The sequence below is a fragment of the Falco rusticolus genome, chromosome 4 (genome assembly GCF_015220075.1).
Source record: "Falco rusticolus isolate bFalRus1 chromosome 4, bFalRus1.pri, whole genome shotgun sequence".
NCBI classification, from domain to species: Eukaryota; Metazoa; Chordata; class Aves; order Falconiformes; family Falconidae; genus Falco; species Falco rusticolus.
The window spans coordinates 92492143-92508808 of NC_051190.1; the positions used below are offsets into that span (position 1 = coordinate 92492143).

General features: G+C 45.0%; 1 protein-coding gene across 1 annotated transcript in view; it reads left to right on the forward strand.

Moving 5' to 3' along the window:
* The window catches only part of ITPRID1 (ITPR interacting domain containing 1), a 40016-nt gene extending 28847 nt beyond the window's left edge, over window positions 1–11169 (forward strand). Inside the window, exons 8-11 of the mRNA XM_037383844.1 lie at window positions 15–1532; window positions 5684–5811; window positions 6554–6665; window positions 7333–11169. Of these exons, the coding sequence (XP_037239741.1) occupies window positions 15–1532; window positions 5684–5811; window positions 6554–6665; window positions 7333–7722 (2148 nt within the window). The 3' untranslated portion in view covers window positions 7723–11169. The remainder of the gene's footprint in view (window positions 1–14; window positions 1533–5683; window positions 5812–6553; window positions 6666–7332) is intronic.
* Window positions 11170–16666: the final 5497 nt, after the last annotated feature.

Here is a 16666-nt window from a genome sequence, read left to right on the forward strand (position 1 = left end):
TGTTTTTCCTTCAGAATGCAACTTCGTCAGGAAAGATTAATTTTATTTCTGACATCCACAATCAAGAAACAGTTCTGTCACATAGGACAGTTTTTCCTATGTTAAATCAAGATTTTCAACAAAACCCAGATAATTGCGTTGCTGAGGGTTTCATCACAGCTTGTGAGAGCATTTTGGCAGTACCTAGGTCAACGAAAGCATGCAATGACCATGGAGGAGAGACTCACCTGCTGTTGACTGCAGAAAATAGCATGTGTCAGACATGTAATGCTGAGCCACAGAGTTTTGTCCAAGAAATGTTACATCACATGGGCAAGAAGGACGATAAAACTGAAAGAAAGCAACTGGGAAAAGAGAGGTGCATGAAAGAGCATAGTCCTTGTTTTCAGGGTGATACCCCGGGTAAAGGGGGTCCTAGCTCCTCCAAATTTGATTGCAATTTATATTTTAGTACAGGACACAAAAAGGTGCATGTAACCTTCGCTGAACTAAACGATATAAACCCTGCAGTCATCAGTGAGGGCAAAATCAGAGCTGAAGATGAAGGTGAGAGGTTCAGGACTGAAAAGGACATTGGAGGAGTTGCGTGTCATGGAAGTGCCCACAGAGATCATACAGGTCATGGTCAAAGACTCTGGTGGGGTGTGGAAGTGATCAGCAAAGATGGTACCCCACTTGCAGTGAATGAGATCACAGGCGGACAGAAGTCCTGCAAAATGGACGGTGATTCAAGAAATGCGAGATGCTCCCCCAAAATTGGTCTCCCAGAAATTCTGCAGTGGGGCTCAGCAGCACAAGGTGGGAGCAGTGCAGCTTCAAGCTGCTCTCTGCAAGTGTCCCGGAGGCATCCCTCCTGCCTAGCGGGAGGGCCTCGGTTAAAGTCATCTGAAGGTGAAAAGACTGGTAGCGTAGAGGTGTTAGGTGCTAACAAATCAGAACAGGGAGACAGCATCCAAACCAGTGAAATAGCTTCTGCTCCTTCGAAATCTGTCACTGTTCAGATGTCCTCAGGGCTGGAGTTTACTTCAAGAGCGACAAGCGCAGGGCAAAACGCTCCTTTCAGTGAAAGTCTTGCTCGGGAAGATCCTGCCGACTTCTCTGACACGTTAGCGTGCTGTCCTGAGGGTGGTCCTCTCTTACAATCAGACCCAGGGGCTCCAAGGAACGGTTTGAAGCAGACCACTGAAGCCTCCAGCCAAACTGACACCCTCACCAGGAAACCCAGGTGGTCACGGCCTTGTTCACCCCATACTCCCCTGACAAAATCAGCCTCTCTCGACAGCATGCTTTACAGAAAATACAGGTCTCACTACTGGGGTGAAGCCTCTGGCTTCACATCACTTCAGCCAGAGCTTCACCGCTGTCGCTGCTGCTGCTGCTGCTGCTGCTGTGGCTGCTGCCCGTGGACCTGGCCAGTGGCTGCCTTTCCCCACCGCCCTGCGAGCTGCTGCTCAAGCCCAGCTGCTGCTGAGCTGCAGGTCCCGAAAGCGCCGGTGCTCCTACAGGACAGTGCAACGTGCAGGCTTGCTCCGGTGAGTAGGTTTCTTCTTCATCTGGGTGGACAGTGAGCTAAATGCCCATGCTGCCTTTTCCTTTCCTCTCCTGCCACGCTTGGTTCTTTAGTCAGACATATCTTGGGATGGTAACTGAGGGGACAGAGGGGGGAAAGGAGAAAGGAAAATTCCATTCTGGGCAAAACCAGCAAACATAGCTGCATACCTCCAGTCTTGTTGGGCTGCTTCTTTTAATAACTTATGTATATCGGTTCAATCTTAAAATGGTTACTGCAAACGGGGTGATCAAGGTTACAGGTCAACTGAAGAGCTGAGAGATGAGTTTCAGGGAGTTCCTGTGACTTGGCTGGGTCACAGTAACTAAGCAACTTCCTGCAAACTGCAGAAAATGCAAGGTTGCATGATTTAGTGCAATCCTTTTAGTAAAAGAGAACTCATTTAGGTTATAGTACTTAGTGTTCATTAAAGACTAACTGTGAACACCCAGGCATATCCCATAAGCCAAACCGGTCTAAATGAAAGTGAACTGTGACTTCTCAGAGCCTCAAGACATTTTTACAGTGGTAGGATCAGAAGCCTGCATTAAATCTAAAGCCCTGCTAAAATGAATATTTGCAATATAAATATTGATATTAAAAAGTCACCAGATTTTTTATTTCTTCGTTCAGAATTGCTAGCAGTTCCCAAAAGTTGTGAAAAACTCAGGGTGTGGTAGGGAAGAAAGCAAAGGAGGGAGTCAGGAGTGGCTTTTGCATCCTGAGAAAACTGTGGAAGGAGCAGCATACCTTCTGCTAGTTTGCAGGCGTTTCCATTTTTCCTCTTCTATTTGCTTTTCTTAAGGAAATGAAACTTGAACTCTTGTACAAAGTGGGACGAAAATTAGTCGATAAAAAATCCAGAAAGTGAAGCTGGTGAGTTTTATGCTGCCATATCACCGGCTATATAAATCTGCAGTGTCTTTTCTTTGAACAGTATATTGTGTTTTGTGGGAACAGACAAAATAAGCCTTTTGTCAGCTCTCTTCCTGTTGCCACAAGATGGCAGTGAGTCAGTACCTTATGCTGGACTGGGAAGCCTCTCCTCATTGTTTTACTACTATTTTGTCACTCTTCTGAGAGGCTAATAGTGATTTGTCTTCTCTAGCCTGTGGGCAGGGAGTGTGGGAGGAGCAGACTTTGCACCGTACTGTTATCCAAGAGCTGTTCTTAGTTTATGGCTCCACGCCCAAGACACTGTGCAATAAGTCAGTGAATTTATGGAATGTTGGTCACTCTGCAGAGACTACATCCATACCTACTTTGTATTTTGCATTACAGGTGAGGTAGCTTCTACATCTTTTACTGAGAGAAGCTCACTCGGGTTACATCCCATTTACTAAAGGCATGCATGGGGAATGCAACCACCACAGAACAACTGTTAGACAGTAAATTTTACCCTGTTCACATGCACCTTATCTTAAACATGTTCTTGATGAGAGTAGGCCTGAAACACTGTCCACCCCTCTGAAAGCATGAACTCTGAATTAATCTATGTGAACTTGTGCTCTGCGACATGCTCCAAGAACCTGTGCCAGGGGAGCTGCCCATACCTCATCTGCAAGGGCTGGCATGACTTTTCACCAAACCTATCTGCATTGTGCCTTTTGGATCATTTGCATGGTGCTTTCCAGATTTCTGTTAGCCTTGAGGAATCACCTAGAAACTTGTCTGTGGCCCATCAACTTCTTCCTAGTGACCTGAAGGACAGGAGCTCTTCAAGCTCATTTGGGTACATGTTTTTAGTGGCTATAGGTCCTCACTCTGCTCAGATGTGGCAGTGGGTTTACTAGGTCATTACTGCGTGGGCACTGCTCACTTGCACCCCACACACTTCCATCTGGCGAGAAAACTGCCTGAGGGTCAAGATTGAAGTTTGGGGTGCAAGGCAACGGGGCAATCAGCAAACACTCAATCTGAAGATGCTCATTGCACATCTGACCACCTCTGTGGCATGCAATTGCTGCCCTGACCCACAGCATTAAGAGTGTTGTGCTCCACATGGAGCAGACACTTGGGAGAGCTCACGTCCACTGCAGTCACAGGACAGGCCCTATAAAACTACTATTAGTCTCTAATTAGCTTTTTCTGGTGCAATCCCATGGCTGTTTGGGTTAGATTTTTTAATTTACCACTATGGGATGGTTTATTGCTGGGTCACACCCAAGAGGAACGTGCCTGACGTAACAGCTGCATTGAAATGGAGACTCAGAATAAGGTTCCCCAAATACATGGGGAGCATATTTTGTCCTCTGGCTGAAGCTGATCCTCCAGGAGGGATGGCTTTGTCATGTTGCAGGATTTGCTGGAACTGAGGGACACATTCAAACACACAAGCACTAAGAGATCATCAAAGAATGTGATTGCAGGAATCCAGAAAGACTGGGCATGTCTACGCTTTGCAAACATGCCTCTCTATCAGTTACAGTGATCAACAGTGGAGTGCAGGTTTCTACACTGTCTTCCAATGGCTTACAAGAGACCAAAATTTGCTAAGATGGAAATGTGCTAAACACCTCTTCGCACTGCAGCAGTTTCCGCGTAACAGGGGGCTGTGCTTCCAGAAAGCAGTTGGCATTGTCTCCAGAATCATTTGGATGATGCTCTCTGCATTACTACCCTGGACAAGGTGTGGGAAGTCTCTAGTGTGGCTAGAAACTCATTGGTGGACTTCAGTTACAGGCTTTATTTTGATGTCACTGGAGGGCTGCTGTTATCAGTCCTGTGCTACAAAGGAGTAACTTGCAAATCTACGTATACTTGCTCATGTGCCTGCCATTCCTGCTCATTCCTCTCCTCTGCCTTGAGACATTCCTGGTGTAGATGGCTACATCAGGGTAGATGTAGATGATCAATCTATACCTACAGGTCGAGGGAGGGGATCCTCCCCTTCTGCTCGGCCCTGGTGAGGCACATCTGGGGTGCTGGGCCCAGTGCTGGGCTCCCCGGTTTGAGAGAGACGGGGAACTGCTGGGGAGGGCCCAGCGGAGGCTACGAAGAGATGAGGGGCTGGAGCATCTCCCCTGTGAGGAAGGGCTGAGGGAGCTGGGGCTGTTCAGCCCGGGGAAGGGAAGGCTGGGAGCGGATCTTATCGGTGTCTGCAAATGTCCTAAGGGCGGGTGCCAGGGGGCCGGGGCCGGGCTCTGTTCGGTGGTGCCAGCCACAGGGCAAGGGGCAACGGGCACAAACTGCAGCACAGGCAGTTCCGTCTGAACGTGAGGGAAACCCTCTGTGCCTTGAGGGTGACCGAGCCCTGGCACAGGCTGCCCAGAGAGGCCGTGGGGTCTCCTTCTCTGGAGACATCCAAAACCCGCCTGGACGTGACTCTGCAACCTGCTCTGGGAGAACCTGCCTTAGCAGGGGGTTGGACTAGATGGTCTCCAGAGGCCCCTTCAAACCTCAATGATTCTGTGAATCGTACTAGATACTTTCTCTCGATGAAGAGTAATGGGCACGTTTATAGCATAGATCCTCTGACCTATTACAGATGTCTACTTTTGGATCAGAACAATTGCTCTGTAGCAGTACTTGCATGTACATCTGTTGTGGTAAGTGTCTGCACCTGGTTAGATAAATCCAATTCTAGGTTTCTAACTGGTAACAAATGAAAAATTATCAGTGTAATGCTTATCAGAACCCATAATGAAAGATGCTTTTCCTACTCATAGTTCTTATTTCTCTTCCCTCCTTCCCTTTTTCCTTTTAAAAACAGTTTCTAACTTCCCATCAACAGTAATTTAACCTATCATTACTCCACAGCAGCTCATAGTGCTCAAATATAATGTCTGACAACAGTCCGATGACATCAGAATTTGTCACGTCGCATCAGATCTTTTAATCAAAGTATTTTTCCCTTTCCATGGCAAAAATGAAATCCTCATTGGCTCAGGTAGTGCCAGAACTCAATTCCACATGCTTTAGGAGAAAAGGTGGTGCCTGAGATGTGGGTGATGCAGCTAGAGCAAACTCACTTGAAGTGCCATCTGGACTTCCATGGCAGCTGCTCACAGAGTCCCCGTTGTGCAGGTAAAAGCAGGACCCATACCATTTGGGCTGTCAGCTTCAAATGCACTTGACATGGAAGTGCTCAAAGAAAAGTATTGAAGTAGGGTGTTTTCTTGCTTTTGTACACAGCGTACCCTCCACGAAATAGAAGCAATGAAGAGCTCCTGCCAGCGCTTCCAGGAGAAGCTGGATGAGATTGAACAGCACCTGAGCAAACAGCAGGCACTGTTTTCCAGCTCTATGCTAGATGAAGAAAGGTAATGGCAGCCCAAAACACTCACCTAAATCCAAACTTATCATCAGCAAGAGCCTGGGGGCACATGCAATGTGTCTGGGCACTTGTTTTACAGCAGCATTTCTGGTCAGTGAGATGCAGCTGTGGGCAAGTGGAGAAGGAACGTGTTGTGATGTGGTTTTTACTCAGAGGAAAGTCCAGCTCCTCTCTACAATGGTCAAGGCTCTTAAACATGAGCATTTTGAAGGGGAAGATTGCTCCATAGATGTAGGCTGAGTTTTTAGCATGGAAATACTGTGTTTTAATAGCAGGAACAGACCTCAGACAGCTGAAGCTCAGCGTCCCAAGTCAGTGCTGTGTTCAGGGAAGGAGGTGAGAGTGATCTCTTCATAGACTCAGCCCAAGTTCACAGCAATTATCCAGAAGCCTAAGGTTCACAAAAGATTACTAGGGCCTTCTGTTCTTGAGCTGCCTGAAAGTAGGGCATTGATGTAGTCTTTGTGCTGGTGATAAATCAGAAGTGATAAACCTGCCCAGACTCAAGCTGGCTCTGCAACTACAAAGTGTTTAATCTTTCAGCTGGGATAGTCAAAGAAATGAGAGTCAAGTAGACAAAGGCTATTATTTATTATTTTGTAAGGTATCCTGTGATCACGGGTAAAAATAAGACTGCAAGAGGAGATGCAGGCATCAGGCTGGGGCTGAGGAAGAGGAGGGTGCTGCTCACTGATCCCTCAAGTGTGCTTTTGCTTCTGTTCCTACAGGGAGGAAGGCAGGCACCTGCAACTCTTACGCACAGCCGTTCGTCAGGAGGTTGCAGAGCTGGAATTTTGGCTGAACGATCAAGCTTGCCAGGTCAAGGAGAGCATCCTCATGGTATGTTGTACAAGCCACTGCTCTGGGCTGTGTGGGGAGAGTTTAAAGTCTATCCTGCTCTTCAGGGTTCAAAGTACTCACTCTGAGGTACATCTGAGCAATCCCTTCAGTGCTGAGATGAGGAGGATTTCCAATAACAGACTTAAAGTTTACATCTTGGTCCCTCTTTCTCCTTGGCTGTGGTGCTTGAGCTCAACTGCCCAGGAAAAGTGACAATATTTATAAAAAATCTGTATCCTACTCTGCTCTTGGTTTCCAGAATAAGGTGACAGGCAGTCAACCTACATAATTATTGAAAAATGGTTACTGGTCTGGTTCTTTTCTAGACCAGCTCTTTGTTTTGATAAGGAAAAAATGATGGCCAGAGGACTTGTCTCTGATTCTTCCCTGACCAGCTTGGGTTAGAGTGTCAAGATCGCAGTGGTCACAGATTGAAGTCCATTTGCAGATTTTCCATTAGGCAATTAGATCTATCTGTTGGAATAAAATGTCCTTTAGGCTTTTCTCCTCCTTTTTATGGAAACATCTCATTTGCCAGATATTGCATGTCTTCTTCGGACCAAGCAGAAGAAGCAGGAATGCTTCATATACCCTTGTGTATCCTGCTTGATTCCTTTTATTATATTTTTATTACTGCAATATGCTTTTCCTTCTATTTTCTCTGCAGCAGCTGGACCAATTACTAGCAGAACAATCCCATCTGTTTTCTGAGCTCGGACTCTCTGATTGGAAGGGAGAAAGAAAAGCCCAGAATAAGCAAGCATTTCCAGATGCTGCTGACACCGTGCACCCTCAAAGTGGGTGCTTCAAGATGGTGCTCCAAAGAGCTCCTAGCAAAACCACGACAGCAACGGGCTTGCTCTCTGCCCTGGCACCGGGGGCACCCTCGGTGCAGTTTCCCACCAGGACAACACCTGAGCCGAATTCAGCTGAGTCTGCCCCACAGGAGCTCTCCAGCAGTAAAAAGGAAATAAAAGGACCTCCCCAAGCACAAATGGACTTCAAGGCATTTATGCACAGTGTAAGGAGCTGTTTCGGTCTCACCCTCAAAGTTTGAAGTGCAAGTGATTGCTGAGCTGCAATGCAGTTTTACTATTCTGTGTCTCATTGCCACAGCCCAGACCAGGACCCTTCCCTGTTAAGCCACACGTTCATCCAGAGGGATGGAGCCCATGTTCCAGGGCACTTCCAGGCTGCATGGGCAGCACAGGCAGAACTGGGACTGGACCTGCCCTGATATTTCTCAGTGAGCTGTGGCAATGATCTAGGTGCTCCAGAGAGAACATGTAAATTGCATGGATCCTGTTTGACTTGCTTGAACTTTCAATGCAACTGTTTGACTAATTAGTATATTCAACTCTCCCCCACCACTGAAAATAGTAATTTACGGCCTCAAATTGCAGAGACAATTATCCAGTTTTACAAGGGCAGTAAAGGCAGTGATCTGGAAGGTCTGTTGTTTTGCTGAAGAAATTAAAAGTCAGCATTTCTGACTGATCTGATCTCACATTGTAACCATAAAAAACTGCTTGCCTGCCTTTGAAAATACTAAATATGTCTAGAAAATCTCTTAGATAGCTGCCTTATCATTTAATGGTCCCAATTTTTAAAGGTTTGATAATTCTTATAAACAAACAATCAGGGTTAAATTCTGCACAAGTAAACATCATAGGAGGGAATGCTCTGTATTGTAGTCTTACATTACTTCATTGCTTTATGTTGATATTACCACAGATATCAGGCTCCTTAGCACACCATTCAAAGAACCATAGACAGTGAGGAACAAGGAAAAATTTAAATATTTGAGATCAAGCCTTGTCATTTTTTGCACCCATTTCCTTTTAAGACTAGTCTTGGTCATTATCTTAACATACAAAGAAAATAACACTCTTTTCCTTTTCTTTTTTTTTTCTTTCCAGTTGAAGAAATCTCTCCAAAATTCTTTAGGTAATGATTCAGCAGAAGGAAAAGACTGATGGAGGACAGACTTACAGACTTTATTTTAATAATTGTGGCCTTTTTACTGAAATGTGCGGTATATCACAGAAACAAATACATTACATTCCAGAAAGTTCTGATCACAGCAGTTTTGTTTGCAATGAGATGGCTGGCCAGAAAAAGCAGGCATTTTTAGAGGATGTTTTGAAGAGAGGTGCTATGTATTTTGCTGTCCTGTGGTTGTGAAACTTACTACACTCCTATTGGCAATCACGTGGGGTAGGGCTGTTCTTTGCAAAACGGCATTTAAAAGGAAGAGGAGAGGGCTGTTGAGAAGGAATTGAAGAACTTGCAAACAGGAGATAACACTAAAAGGTATTCTCCTTATAGCCAGTTATTTTAACACAGTCCTTCAACCAATATTAATCCTTAAGCCCAAACCACCTTGTATAGTCCTAGTTGCAGTCTTTTAACTTGCTGCTAACTTGCCTCTGACTAATTTTGTGAGGTTTGTGCCTACTGCAAGTACCAGATTAGAAGCTCACTGACAGTGCATAAAACATTCAGCACCTGCTCTGTCAAACTATTGTTGTGGATAGTCTCCTGGCTGTCCTTTTCCTTTCCATTCTGGCTTCATATAAACCCAATTAAAACCAAAATGAGATGAGAAACACAGGATTTTCTACATTATAAGCCTTGAATCTGAATCCTGGTTTAGTTTTCTGGGGAAGGTGTGGAGCCTGGATCCATGCAGAAAAAGCCACGAGAAAAGACCTCTCAGGTTTGTACCATAGCAAAGAAATTCAACGGGTTCATTTTCAAAGCAGTGCGGTATGTGCTATTGCTTTCAATTTAGCACTTCCCAGACTGTGAGATGTCCTACTGGCTTGTTTGTTTAATGCTCTGGAGGGATCTTAGGTGTCATTTAGGCCTTGGTGTCGCAAATCACAGCTCGGCAAAGGTGCAAATAGAAGTAGCATTTGCACACATTTAAGGAGAAAATGGAGTCAAACATGCTGAGCAGCCTCGAGGCTCCCTGCACCTCCACATTTCCACAGATGTTCAGGGTAATAAAATGATTGGGGGAGAGAGGTACATAACATAGGAACTGACAAGATTCTCCACAGCCTGCTGGGCCATGAATCTGACTGGTTGAAATTTGCCCCTTTCTTGAGACCCCGCATGGGATTTGTATACCACTTCCACACTACCAAGTGTTTAGGAGTTTATACATCAAGATTTGTGTTTATGACAGTATCTTCAGGCAGCATGCAAACAGGACCAAAACATCCTTCATCTAAGTTTTGGTGGAACAAGCAATAAATTTGGCTTGGAATTTTCTCTCTCCGCTGGCAAATGAACTGCACTTGCAGATTTTGTACCTCATTTTGCAGAGGAAGGTAAACGAAGAGCACAGTGAAGGAGATATAGCTATGCCAGTGCTGAAGGTCTTCTGGAAGAGAGGATGGCTAAGCAGCCTCCTTGCTTCAGCCACACCAGGGCTGTGATTCCTCCCATGAAAGATGTTTTTCTGGAAGTGTCACTGCAGCATGCTGCAAAAAAGTTCCATATGTATGTGGTGCTGCAGCTGCCGTCTGCCTGTCTTACAGCCACATGTACAGAAGGCAGCACTGGCAGGTGCCAGCTGTTCCTGATTAGAAAGATCATGCAGGACCTCTGGTGCCATTTGAATTCTACCATTTGTATTCTTGACCAGGACTCCTGCTAACAAAACTTTAAATGGCCTGTACATTGGTATGTGCAGTTCAGTTGCATGTTCCAGTGAAATTATAAAATCATTGAGTGCAAGCCACGGACAGGATAAGGTTCCCCCATATGCAACACGTGGACACCCACAAATATTGTTACTGTGAACTTGTTTGCATTCATAGCTAGATAACGTTTCAAGCCCTCAATATAATTTTAACAGTTAAGCTGTAACCCTGTAGCAATAAAAAAACATACTAAGCAATGGGAAAGGGAAAAATCTCCTGACTTATCCTAGAGCACAATGGGTGATATTTCACTTTGTAACTCCTCCAAGCTTATTACAAGGATGGCTGGAGTAAGCCTCATAATGCTACTGTTGAAGATGGAGAGAAAAGAAAACACACATTAATTTTGCAACAAGGAATGTCCGAGGGCAGCACTGGTGAGCACAACAGCCAGCTTTGTACCTGCTTAACCTCACAGTGTTACCAACCTTTGAAACTATCATTTATTTCCCTTTAGGGTAGTCATAAGCAAATATGGTGGGAATCTTAATGATAACACCACAGAATTAATGAAATAATAACATATCTGATTGAGTATCATAATTGCTCTAGCTACCTAGAACCATACAAATTAACTTGCAGGCTTACAAGGCAGTGGGTCATATCTTCCAGGGGGGCTGGTGAAAATTACTACATTACTGGTGAAAAACATCAGCACTAAGCAGTTTGCAAGTTTGAAATCTGAAGAAAACTGACCTTGTGGCACCGCAGGACTTCTGACACACAAACAAAAAAGAAAAAGAAAAAGAAAAAAAAAAAGGGGGGGGGGGGGGAGGGAAGGGAAGTATTTTTGTAAAAGGCTACTTCTCCAAAACTGAAATAGGTAGAACCATTGGCCCTGCTTCACAGGAGTGAGGCCCCACAAAGGTCCACGCAATATAGATCAGACCTGCTATGGAAAGGGTAAGATGCATAGGGTGTGGGTATGTTACAGCAGTGGTTCTTTTCCCTGCCCTCCAGCCCTCTTTCAGCATCTCTAGCCTGCAGAAACCTAAAACTGCCAGCTGAAATCCTTGTAACTCCCTATTAAAGGCTCGGCATTTCCTTTGCCCTGGTTGCAGTTTCTGGAGTGCACGGGCAACACGCAGCCCCACCGAGGCAGGAAGGAGAAAAATGAGAGGGAGTGGGTGGGCGGGGGGATGTCAATTAAAGAATGGCTCTGTAACAAAGATAGAAAATTCAAAACCTAGTGATTGCTTTTGCCTACCCTAGTTCAGTAGCAATTTGTGTCACTTGGATTTTACTTCTTTTGTCATTGTCTTTTGCCTTCATTGGTTTTCCCTGATGCCCCATAAATCTTTAAACCCTGAAGCTAAAAGAGGCTGCCTTGTGCACCAGCTTGAATATTGATTTTGCTAGAGAGTATAAAAACTAGAGAGATAATAAGGAAATCCATCTAAGGTACCCTGCCAAGGGGTCCCATTAGTTGCTTTACCAGGCATCAATTCGATAAACCCTCGAGAGCAGCACATGAATAAACATCAGAGCCTCTCTGGCATGTTAATGCATCAGTTGCCTAATTGTCAATGCTGCCAACAGACTCCAAGAAAAGTGCTGTCTTGGGAGTTCAGCTCCTTCCAACTTCAAGTCCAAAGATTTGACGCTGGCTTAGAAGAAGGCAGGGCTCAGGATGGGGTGGGGGTGTGACAACCAGATAACATGGGCACAGCTGCTGTAAGCGTGGTGCTGGATGCGCAGCCCAGCCCTGAGCAGTCTGGGTGTGCTGCATCCATATGGCATGCCAGCCCATGGTCACGAGGTGCCCCAGGTTAGATCCAGGGCTTTCCCTGTGCAGGACTGGAAATTTTTTTTTTTTTTTTTTGGGGGGGGGAGGGGGGAAAGTGTCTTAAATCTTGACCTCAAGCAACAGGAATAAACTGGTCCTGAGCTGCTAGATGTGAATGATTTTCTCCTCTATAGCTACCAGCGAGCCTGGGGGGCAAGAAAGCAAGAACCCAGCTAGTTATTCCAGGCTCTACCACGTGTTTTCCCTGTGACCAGGGCCTTTTTCTTTACCCTGTGGGGACCCTTATTCCTGGCACAGCTTCTTTCTGTCTTATCTAATGAGGTTTTAAATTCCTCGCAGAGAAGTTATTCTCTCCTAATGTGTTCATACAGTGCCTAGCACAATAGGGGCCTAATATCAGTTGGGACCTCTACTTGCTGCTGTGATAATAATTTTATGAGCAGCCTTTCATTAAGATCCATTGCTACTTAAGAAACAGCTGCAGTGTCACTTTATAAGGCTGTTGACTGTTTTAACTCCCTCTGCTCCAGAAACAAGGTTTTGATCTTCACTGTAGAAATGGATGTGGGTAAAAGAGGCTGAAGCACGAACAAAAAAAGACAATTTTGCTATCAAATGGGAAAATTCAGAATCAGAACATCTGAGACTGCCAGGAATTTAAAAAACATAAAACAACACTGTTCTCACCTCACTGGAGAGGTGCATTTGAATTCATCCATCTTCATTTCATTCTTTTCCATTGTCTTTCAATGGCCGCATCACTCACTCGATTAGCACAGCTCACAGCTAGTAAGAGGGACACAGGTGTGTCCCATTGAGGCTCTTCAGCCTTAATAGGGGAAACATTTATTACCATGACAAATAATGCAGAACACAGGCAGGATTTTCCTGATTCCCCCTCCTCCATTAAAATACAAAAGCCTGTTAGGATGCTACAGCTTATAGTTAATGATAGTCACAGAAGTAGAGAGGAGGCAAGAAGCAGGAGATCAAAAGTCTAGAGCTAAGAAGTGTGGTGAGTTTTTTTCCCTGCCTTTTACCTTAAGGGGGTGTGGGGGCTCCCTGGGGCATCAGCTGAAGATGTTGACAGGTGTCCCTTGCATGTCACTAGCCAGCTCTGTCACCTGCGAAAGGCTTCCACAAATACACAAGACAGGTAAAATATTCCTTCTTTTCTGTGCTCTGCTCAGCCAGCTGCCTCCGGGAATGTCTGTACGAAGTATTTATTAGAGAGACTTTAGGTAAAGCAAGTGTCTGCCAACGGTGGCAGGCTATCAGGTGTCCTGAAAAGGAGCAAGGTGAATGACCTGGGTGGTGAAGAAAACCGTGGTGCTCACCTTGATGTTACTATATTCCACCCCATTTCAAGTTTTCTCCATGATTTTTTGGGAAACTACTTTAGGTCTGTGAAGATACATCTTTTGCAAGAAGTAGAGCTTCCTTTCTGATACTCAACTCAAGCTGTTGTAGACCTACTGTGAAACAAGGTGTGTGGGGGAGAAAAGCCTGTACTTAAGTAGCATCTTGCTGGTGAATTAGCTTTTCAAAGGTTGCCTGGACTTTCCAGCTACTGACAGAGTAATTATGGAGACTAGGAAATATTTATAGTCACTTAGGAGAAAAAAAAAAATAAAATATCTAATTACTTGAAAACTAGGATCTATTGTATCAGTGAGTGAGGCACCTGTAATGTCCTGCATAAGGGCTCCACTGCCCTTAATTTTTGATCTACAAGGAATAGCAATAATGAGAAAACGTTACTCTCATTAAGTCAGGAGAGCTGTTCCACATCTAGGGGTGTTCTAACCAGAGCAGAGCACATTGGAAAACAGGGTAGCCTGGACTCCTCGCATCCTTGTCCCATTTAACAGAGAATCGGAAGCAAGGGCACATGAGTCATCCCAACCCAGGCTAGGCAAACGGGAGAGGTGCCTTTCTCAGCCTTGGGCTCCCTGCTGAGCTAACCCACAGAGGAGTGAGTGTGCGTGTGTGGCCAGGAGCGGAGGGGAGCCTGGAGTGAGAAGTCCAGGGAAATTTGGAGCAGCTGGTGACAAAGCAATCTGACTCTGGGAGCTGACGCGATAGCCTCCTGGTGTCAGCAGGCTGTATCCAGTGACTGCCTAGCGAGCCCATCCTCAGAGATGGGCACCAGGAAGCAATTGCTGCCAAAGCACGGGGCAGCTGGGCTGGCTGCCATCCAGGCAGGAGGTGAGCAAAGGGGCTTGTGAGCAGCACGGGGGAAATGCAGCTGTGGATGGGACAGGGGAATCTGAAAACAAGGGGCAGACTTAGAAAGAAATGGCAGAAGAGCAACAGTTGAGCAGGTGTAATGAAAATGAGACACGTGGAATGAGAGACCTGAAACTAGATGAAAGAAAGGTGAAGCCAAAGGTCATCTATGTGTAGATTCATCTGTTTAAAGGTAGCCCAAATATATTCGTTCAATGCATAGAGTTCCTTCAATGAAATAAGTAAGTTGATTTAGCCCTCGCTCAGAAACCTAGGGGAATAAATTCACCTGTTGTTCTTCCTGAGGACACTTATGAGCACTTCAGGATCATGGACTAGCAAAGAGGTTAAGGACCATGGTCAGACTAAAACCAAGCACAGAAGAACAGTCAGTTTATGGCTATCCAAATCCTCGATATAGCACCCAGTAGTGAAGAACATAAGAAATGGGCCACAGGGCCAGACAATCTATGACAGGTTTGTGTCTTTGACAGAGAAACTAGGAAATGTTTTTCAAGTAGGGTCTGACTACTGTTTTTGCAGGCTGCTCTCCTCGTGTGCCCCCAGCAGCCACAACAGCTGGATACGGGACATGAGAGGATATGTTTCTGCCTGTCCCCATTAGCATCTGTCAATGTTACAGAATCACAGGAAGACAGGTTGATAAGGACTTCCTGAGACCACTGAATCCAACATCCCACTCAAAGAGGGACTAGCCTGCTGCCTTCTATGTTAACATGTCTAATCCTTCTTGTAGCCTCATGGTATGAGCTCCTACTACTTCCTGTGGAAAAAAAATCCAGAAATTTGCTACTTGCTATGTGAACTCTTTTATCAGTTGTAAACTGATGTCCTATTTTGTATGAATGGCTTCTAGCTCTAAAGCTGCAGGACCCGGCACAAAAGCAGTCTGTATTCACTTTCTCCACCGCTTTCCTGATTCTATATCCTTGAGGAGCCTAACATCTCCAAACTGAAGAGTCCCAGCCCCTTTCGCCTTTTCTCTTCAGGCAGTTTCTCCATTCCCTTAATCTTTTTCCACCCAAATTCAGCTGGATGCCAACAAAAGTTGCCTGGATTTTCAACTTTGTATGTTTCTTTCTGAAGCTGTTAGAAATTCCAGGGAATTTTCTCTGGTCCAATTTACAAAGTCAGTTTTATTACAGCTATTCATTTCTGCTGCCATTCTCCAGTCTCACCAGAAAGAGCAGAGTCTGAAGCTTTTGCCCTGTTCTATCAGAAATATCCTAGAACAGAGCCAAGAATCCTTATGAATTTTGAGCAGAATCATCACAGCCTGCAAACAAATGCCCTGCCTTAAGCTCTTTTATCTCTTCTGAGTCTTTTCTCAAAGTTTAACCCTTACCAAATCCAAGTCCATTAAATTATAAATATTCCTCTATTGTCACTGGAAGTGCTATGAAAAACATACAGTCTCTTCTCCTTATCAAAGTAAAAAAATAGATACATGGAAGAAGGAGGAGATGTAGGGCTGACAAAAGATATGGAACTAGAATTAAAACAGGAGGAAGAGAGAGGACTGAGGGGAAAAAGCAGAAAGAGGAACACAGAGTCAGAGGTACAGGTGGCTGCAAACAGGAAAAACAGAAAGCATGGGTCCATGTGCTAGGGACTGCGCTCATGTGCCAGAAAGGTTAGTGGGAAAGGGTATTCTGTCCTTCCTGGGAATCCACAAGGAAGGCAGAGAAAGTCACAGATGCTACTTGTCCATCTGATGCGGATCCTGGACAGTAGGCATCTATCCATGGTGAAGAAAAAACAGGGATGGACATCAGCAAAGCATCCGATCAGAGTTTGCAAATCCTGGCTGGGACTGGCAGATGGATACACGGCTCTCCCCATGTGCTGTATGATTGTGCAGACACTTTTCTGTTACTGTCTTCCCCTTAGTTTATAGTTCTACTCTTTACTCTTTTATTCTTTACTCCTGCTATGGGAACTCCACTCACATTTTTTTTTAAGAATCAGTCTTCTTTTGTGCTCTATATTGTAGCCAACCTGTCAGGTAAAGCTTTAGAGTCCACAAAGACAACCTCAGAGGTCTCGGTGGGAATATTTAAGCAAGAAGATGTGCTGGTCTTCTGCTAGGCAGCTAGCACCGTGAGATCGCAGTAAATTCAATACAAGAGGGATAATGTTAACACAGTTAAGCGTGAATTTAGACATGTCACTGCTAATCCCTAGATTAACAAGAGGGAAGGAAATGTGTCAAAATAATAAAGTACCTATTAAAAAGGCTGTAGAGACAGACACTGATCCATAGTTAGCACCGATAGATGACAGAACATCGT